This window comes from Ipomoea triloba, chromosome 10, assembly GCF_003576645.1.
Source record: "Ipomoea triloba cultivar NCNSP0323 chromosome 10, ASM357664v1".
NCBI classification, from domain to species: Eukaryota; Viridiplantae; Streptophyta; class Magnoliopsida; order Solanales; family Convolvulaceae; genus Ipomoea; species Ipomoea triloba.
Genome location: NC_044925.1, coordinates 26,932,637 through 26,940,628, shown reverse-complemented (window position 1 = coordinate 26,940,628; position 7,992 = coordinate 26,932,637). Strand labels below are relative to the sequence as shown.

General features: G+C 35.6%; 1 protein-coding gene and 1 long non-coding RNA gene across 3 annotated transcripts in view; both read right to left on the bottom strand.

The window, feature by feature from the left end:
* The window catches only part of LOC116032435 (regulator of nonsense transcripts UPF3-like), a 7,761-nt gene extending 2,784 nt beyond the window's left edge, over window positions 1-4,977 (bottom strand). Inside the window, exons 1-9 of one of the 2 annotated variants that reach the window (XM_031274993.1) lie at window positions 4,779-4,977; window positions 4,528-4,696; window positions 2,872-2,978; window positions 2,607-2,702; window positions 2,421-2,519; window positions 2,168-2,247; window positions 1,879-1,989; window positions 449-578; window positions 265-338 (exon numbers count right to left, since the gene is read on the bottom strand). In XM_031274993.1, the coding sequence (XP_031130853.1) occupies window positions 265-338; window positions 449-578; window positions 1,879-1,989; window positions 2,168-2,247; window positions 2,421-2,519; window positions 2,607-2,702; window positions 2,872-2,978; window positions 4,528-4,667 (837 nt within the window). In that variant the 5' untranslated portion in view covers window positions 4,668-4,696; window positions 4,779-4,977. Of the gene's footprint in view, window positions 1-264; window positions 339-448; window positions 579-1,878; window positions 1,990-2,167; window positions 2,248-2,420; window positions 2,520-2,606; window positions 2,703-2,871; window positions 2,979-4,527 lie in introns of both variants that reach the window. The other variant, XM_031274992.1, reaches the window with a different exon arrangement.
* A 2,203-nt stretch (window positions 4,978-7,180) lies between these two features.
* LOC116032489 lies at window positions 7,181-7,756 on the bottom strand. Its single transcript, XR_004100760.1, has 2 exons — window positions 7,513-7,756; window positions 7,181-7,364 (listed from the first exon to the last, which is right to left on the bottom strand). It is a non-coding gene; the product is annotated as an uncharacterized LOC116032489 (long non-coding RNA).
* Between the last annotated feature and the right edge of the window lie 236 nt (window positions 7,757-7,992).

Here is a 7,992-nt window from a genome sequence, read left to right as displayed (position 1 = left end):
CCCAAAAAAAATCCCCCTTTTCCGAATTGATAAACAATCTTACCACACAAAGGATAGCAATTTTGGTTGTAAAATGGATCAACTCATCAAGTAACATAAACTGTTAGGCTAAGATCACCAAACTATCTAAAGCAATGTATTTAAAAATAATAATACTCTGCAACAATTAATGATGCAAGTCAAGAATGATCAGCCCTCTTATGTAAATCATTTCAAAAACACTTATGAAGTAGGTTTTAGTCTTCAAAAATGGAACCAGCTTACATCAGGAATTTCTTTTTCTTTTCCCTTCAAGAGCAGGATTTTCTTCTTCCCACTATCAGCTGAAACAGAAACTCCTGACACAAATTCAATGAGTTTGATCACAATCATTTTAACGTAGGCATAATAGTAAGCAAAGGGTAAACAAAGTAAAGTCTGGTTAAATATATCAGAAGTAGAGGCATACCACTTTCCTCTGACACTGCAGAAGCTGAAGTACCAGATTTGTCAACAAGTTGTTTGTCATCATGTTTTCGAACTAGAATGTATGCTCTGTCCTTGCTACCTTCAACCTTGGAACTGTCCCGTTGAACATACTGGAAGCACAAGGTTTGTTTAGTCATATAAGCTGAGCAGTATCAACTCAACCAAAATATAAAGCCCAACAAATTAGGATAGTTTCAATTCTCAAAAATTTCATGTGATAGCAATATGAAAATAAGCATCCTGCATCAATAAGCATCAAGGTAAAAGGAAAGAATAGAAAGTTCAGGAGCCCAAACCAGACATTTTGCAAGTTAAAAAAAACCACAACTAATGCAAAATATCAATAGCACATATTTCTGTACCATTTGCTGTTAATATCATACATAAGACATAAGAGAGATACTACTAAAAGATAGTCAACATCAAAAGCTAAAATGCCAAGACATACTACTAAAAGAAAGTCAACATCAAATAGTAAAATGTCAGTCAATATATCATCAAATTCCCACACATAAATTTAGTATCCTATTATACAACCTTTGCTAAAAAAAAAAAGTATATAACAGCCCACTCAACTGCACTCAGCTCAAGGACTTAAACTATCAACTATTGTGAGTTAGGTCCATCCCCATTTTCTATTCCACTCCAAGGTCCATATCCTCCAGTAAATTATGCATGACCCTAAATCCTCCAAATCAACGTAATCTGCATTTTGCCGACTTGTTTGCGGAGGTGATGTTCTACCTTCTCATGCAAAGTGTGAAACATCTTAACCTGCATTCCATCAGCTTACTTGCAGCGATTTAATTATGTGATATAGTTAAAATATCTTAATCTGTATTCTATTGACTTCTTTGCAATTATGCTGTTTTAACCATCTCATATTCTCATATGATATGTCTAACCCATTTCCTGTGCTACTTATCATATGGGCAACAAGACTCTTTATTTATTTGATATGGGCAACATGACTCTTAATTTATTTGATGTCTATTAATTTGTAACAGTCTCAATCAGACTTTAAGCAATTTTATTCAAAACAAGAGTGTAGATATGAGACATGCTTACACATCTTGTGGGAATAAAGGCAACAAACACACTCCTTTACTACATACTCTCATGTTTTGGACCCAAGGAAAGACTCCCATTAGTACTCTTACTTACATCAACTTTTTGGATAAACTTAAACTTGTATATTTTTGCCATACATTGTACTATAGGTGGCAGTGTGGCACCCTCTTGGTGACTATCAAGGAATTTGTTACTTATCAAAAGAATAAGAGTACAGACAACAGCATACATACATGGAGGAAAATGAGTGTCATCAGAAGAAATGCATATAAAACAATGCAAGCGTGATCTCCTTGCACCATGACATAAATTAAATAAAATAAAAGGAAAATGGCATACCATTTTTGTAGAATTTCTCCTCTTTTCTGAGCCCCGCTTAGATGCACTAGAGCTCGGACTTCCTGTTGATGCTCCTCCAACCCTTCTGGTTGATTTTCCATTAGATACCCTCTGTCAAATATTGAGGGCAAAAAAGATTATTGGACTTCTTAACACTTAAAGAAGATTTGAAGACTAATTTCATTATGATATTATAAACTGTCATTAGCACAAAATCAAATACTCCATATATGGCTAACAGTCTAACACTGAAGAAAAATAAAGACTCTGGTTCACTATGATATCCTACCCGAGCCCCACTTTTTGCAGCTCGTTTCTGACGCACAAAATGCATTAAGGGAGTAACTATAGGAGCATCCTTAGCAGCACCTGAAAACCATAAAATTGGCAAACTTTAAGTTCCACATCTTAAAATCCAAACTCACAATTAATTATCCCATAGTCTCATTTTAGAGCTGACCCAACTATAGTAGGGATTAAGGATTAGCTCAGTATATCTCATTTTACAAGTCAGATTCCAATTTGGTGATGTTATAACAAACCTGAACGTTCAGCTTCCTTTCTTTCCAACTGAATTTCTGCACTAGGAAGATACTCAACAGGCTTTCCAACAAATTCTAAGAACTCCAGAAATTCAGGATCTACAAGTCCATCAAAAAATTATGTGTGGCTGTAGAAATGAATGAGATAGCATGCATGCCACATGGATCAGTACACCATTTCAATACCTTTCAAGATAGACCCTTCACGGCCATCTTTCTTAGACCACTGCCTTGGAGCACGCTGTAAAGGGGCATACTCGACAATTGTTTTGAACTGAGACCCTGTTACAAAAAGGAAGGACCATTAAATGCATACAAACAAAAACAACATAGAACTCAATTTTAAAAATTAATTTTCACAAACTAAGGTAGAAACTAAAATAAAGAATCAAGATTTAACTGAGAGATAATTATCAAATGGATCTCTTTTAACTATCTTCTTGACCTATACCTTTCTCGTTAACAAAGACATGTCCATTAAAGAACTCTGCAAACTCAACAACATCTTCAGGTGTCTTAAAGTTAATATATGCTCTTGAATAAGTTTGATGTTTTTGGCTGCAAAGTAATCATTAAGAGAAAAATGATGTCAGCAAGACCTTTCCACAGAACTAAACACCTAATAATTACAAGTTCAGTATAAATGACACAACCATCTACTCTTAAGCTTATATAAACAGAAAATGACATTTCTGATTGTGGCATAGATCAAAACTCTAATGTTGCTTCTTGGAAAGTGGAAGATGGAAGGAAAGGAGAGGTGGGGTTTGAAATGGAAATAATTAATAAATACCAAGGTATCATTTAATTATGACAATAAGACCCAAAAAAAATCATGAAAAGCTCAGAAAATCAGCCCGCCCACCCACCCAAAATAAGAATTATAACTACCACCGAATAAGTGTGTTGCCATTCTCATTTCTATTTTTTCAATCTGCATAACAGTATATATGAGAAGAAAATTTTAAAGATATACACAAATGAAGAACAAGGTATCATCACCAATAACTAAATTATACATAAGCACTGTAGAATCCGTGAAGTGACAAATATCTAGAAAATCCACACTCAAACCAAAACCCATTCAAAGAACTTTCATTTTTTTAACTGGCACATGCCACCAACAAGCTTGGCAAAAATCAATAATGCCGAAAAAACAAGTCATGAAAAATGATTGCCTATAATGCAGTATAATGCTTACTATTCAGGTAAAAGTTCAAACAAATGGATCTCATTCAGGTGGAACCCTGTGACAACCATTAACTGAAAACAATATTACACCATTTATTTATTTCTAACTATAAAGGTTATAAAATCTAGGAAAAATAAGCTATTGCCTCTGAAAGTTCGAAATATGAAAATACCAAAAAATTGAGTATCATTGCCCATAAAATGGAGAGAGAGGGAATGAAAAAGACTGGGGTGCATTAAAAACCAGCCCAACTATAAGCCCAGAGATAACCAGAAACCTCATGCACATCTCTAACATCAAAAGGCAAAGACATGTCCAAATGCAACAGTAAAAACCAAAGCCAACATGAATCAAGTAACTTATTAGAAAAGTGCAGGAAATCAATAAACTACAGTGGATTTATTGCTACACAACACACAGCAGCAGCTCCCAACATATGGTGATAAAAAATCTCAATCATTTTCCCTCTTTTTTTCCATGATAATCTGCAAAGGAATCTATTGCAATCCTATCTGGGCCACACCCAACTATTCTTCCCTCCATCTTACTCCCCCAAAAAACAAACTGCCTTCTGCCTCCACTCCACCCTATATCATAAATCCTCTCTCCCATACGTGCTGCTCCAACCTTTCAGCTCACATATCTAGCCATGAGAAGTGCCAAAAACAAGCTTAGCCAAATATGACCAGCATACAATGCTTCCCAAATCTATAACATCTTCAGAAGCTGGAATCCCACACAAATTCACTCACTCTAAAGTCAACACAAACTCCTAAAAACAATTCAACCCTCAACTCCCAAGTCCCAACTATTATTAGACAAAATTACAACCAGCATTAAAATTTACTCCACCCAACCACAAGCAAGGAAAGAAACGTGCACATAAATATAAGGTTGTCATAAAGAGCCTCTGACCTGGTTTTCCCAGGCCGAAAGTATAGCCAGTTGTAGCGACCAGAAAATCGAGAATCAATTTGCTCAGACAGCGTAGACCGGGGAAGCGCCGGCGGCAAGTGCCGCAGCACAATCTTCGTTCGATCTAACGGGCCCTTCATGCGCAACAACACTTACAGCTCAGAAAACCCTAGGCAAACCACAAAACATTAACCGTGGGGGTAAAAAACGAATTTCGCACAAAATTAACCGCTAAGCTCTAGGGAAATCACATCTTGTTCGCGCCGTAGTTTCCCCGGGAGATCACACCAATTCCGAGCCCTAATTTCCAAGTGGGAGAGATAACGGCCATTCACGAGAGAGAGAGAGAGAGCTAGAGAGAGAGAAAGTCGAGCATAGAGAGGCGCTTTAGAGAGAGAAACCGGTGCGAAAGCGGATTGTGTATATATATATGTGTGTGTGTGTAGTTATACACACGCAGTTGTGTTGTCAAAGCATGCGTCGCTTTTCCTCGTCTGGATTTGCTATACGGGTATAATAATGTGGGAACATGAGGAAAACGTCGTCGTTTAGTTCAGCGCCTTGACCTTGCTAACCTGCGCAGCTTCACTTCTTCAACGCCTGGCTAACGTAAGCCATGTGTTTCTTGAATCTTATTGGATATTTGGATGAGCCATCGCGTTGATGTCATTTATTCATTTCCCAAAGAATAACAACACCATGGGGGTATTAATATCTCGTATTTAATTTCTCTTTTAAAGAAAGTATTGGATTCCAACCTCGTGAATAAAATAATAAATATTTTTTTATTTTTTTTAGTAGTATTAATTGTATGACTATGTAGTACCTATTCATAACTGCTTTCTCAATCAAATGAAGCACAAAGATTAAATATCACCTCCACTGAGACTCGAATCCACCCCTCCCATGTGGGTGTAATCGGGTGCCACTATTCACTTGTCTACAAAAGGTAAAAAAATTTTGTCTCTAAGTTTTTCACATTCCGACTCGATAGAATAGCGGATGATAAATCAATGTAAGTATGTAACTCAGTGGTCTATTATGTGGGAAGGTTAGTGTCTAGTGTCCACGATGAACCTATCATATTGAGTGTAACTCTTACATTGCGACTTTCATGACATGATCATGTATTCATGCACACAATCTACTACTCATAAATCAACTAGGTTATCCGTTCGGACAAAATCACATTTATCTTAGCTAACTTTATTCCTGCCAATTTGATATTGGCAAGGTGACATGGAAATAAAAATTATATTTTCTTTTTATTTTTAATAGCCATGTGGCTTGCAAATTTGTTAATTTATCCATGCCTATTAATGTTTGATTTTCTAACATATGTGAAGGGCTGGTTTTTGTTAATTTCTTCTTCCTACAAGAGTCACATTTTTTGTGAGGTCCGCAGTGTGAGAAAGGAAAACAAAAGCAACTGGAGAAAGTCGCGTGTGGGTGATACTCTGGTTTCCATGTTTGGGTGACATCATGCGCGATTTCTGGCACGTGAACAAATTTATTTATTTTTTTTGCTTTTTCTGATTTTTGTCAGTTGTTTTTTTCCTTTTTTTACCTTCCTTTTTTGTTTTCCTTCACCTCCCTTTCCTAGTGTCACTTAAAAAATTATGCACAATTCACAACTTATATTAATGTGAGAATTCACTTTTTGTCACAAGACTCAAGGAGGTGATTGTTCAATTGATAGATTTTAGTCTTTTAAAGTTTATATTGACTTATTTTTAACCAAATTATTTTTACTATTTAACACTACTTAATAAACCAAAGCTCTAAAATATCCTTAGCGGTCTAAAAATGAATTTAAAAAAAAAATAATTAAAAAAATGATCATTTGACACGCCTAGCAAGCGCGTGCAGTGCACGTGCTCGTGGGGTGATGTTGGTGTGCATAAAGGCCACCATCCATGTTTTTTTTTCCTCCAATACGGATCCCACAAAAAACCTACACATACATTTTTTTAATATTCTCTCTCATCTCATCTCTACATTCCAACTCGTCCGAAGTTCATTAAAAAAAAAAAAAAACAATAAAAACACCGGTTGGCAAAGCCCTAATATCATTAGTACTAATTCTTTTTTTTTTTTTTAAGATATCATTATTACTAATTCTTTTTTTTTTTTTTGAAGATATCATTATTACTAATTCTTATTCATTTAAATTGGACACCTAGTGGCATTTACAACCTTGATAGCCATAGTAGTCTAGAATTACAAAGTTTGAGAAATTTTTATGTAATTCTAACAATTCTCTCCATTTCATTATACCGTCAACTGTTCAATAAATTGTCACCTCTTTAACTAAGAACTTAAAATTATATAAAATCCTTTGAATTTTAATATATTCAAACTGCTTAGCCGATATTTAATAAATTTGTTGAAGACATTTCGAAAATAACAAAGCAGAAACAAGAATATAATGCGTCAAAACTCAAAAGTGCAATTTCTCCTTAACCATGTATGTCATTTGAATTGTTTGCTTCCACCTTTATCAATAAAATAAATGGGTAAATTATATCGCATGAAGTGCAATCCTGCATAAACTTCCCTGTGTCGACTTTCGTGTAGTGATTACAAGTTTTCCTAAAAAAAAAAAAATGTATACAATGCAACTGAATCTTAATTACAATTGCACAAAACGAAATAAACACACAACTTCCATCAATTATAGATTCCCAATCTTTACAAGTTACAGCATTATCATAAACGTGCACTTGAAACAAGAAAGTTGGAAATAAACACAAAACTTCCATCAATTACAGATTCCCAATCTTTACAAGATACAGCATTATCATAATAAATGTGCACTTGAAACAAGGTTGGAAATCCTGTAAGCACAAACGAGATCAGTAAGAAATGTCAGTCATTTCCTAAGATCAACTGATAAACTTTCAAAACCTAGTTCACAAGAGAGAAAAAAAAAAAAAAAAAAAAAAAAGAAGAAAAACAATGGCAAACATTACAGAGGAAACATACAAATGAACAATGAAACGAGACGGTGAAAACTTTGGCTGTCAGGCATGAATGAACACTCCTTCTGCGACTAGTTAACAACTTTCACCGACCAAGTCCTCCGTTTTGAGATATCGTGGCGCTAATAATATGCTATACTTGGGAAATAAAAATGTCTCCCATGGCCTCAAAGCATCCGGCAATAATAGCCCTAATCTGCCTGTGGTCATCGGAGTGCATATTTCCCAATGTGACCTGCTACTTTCATCTGCGCAAAAGCATACAGTCATGAATTCAAGTCCCGGGATGGTTCCCCCCCAAAAGGAGACGAAGAATGAGGTCAAGACAAGGTACAACAGAGTGAATTAAATGAATAGTAGGATTAACACCCAATCAAAAGAAGCAAGTCACCGGGATCTATGTGTGAGCAAGAAAACGTGATTATTGATACAAAATAATCAAACAGGTCTTCTTGGGGATCCAGTGGGAGGGGGGGGGGGGGGG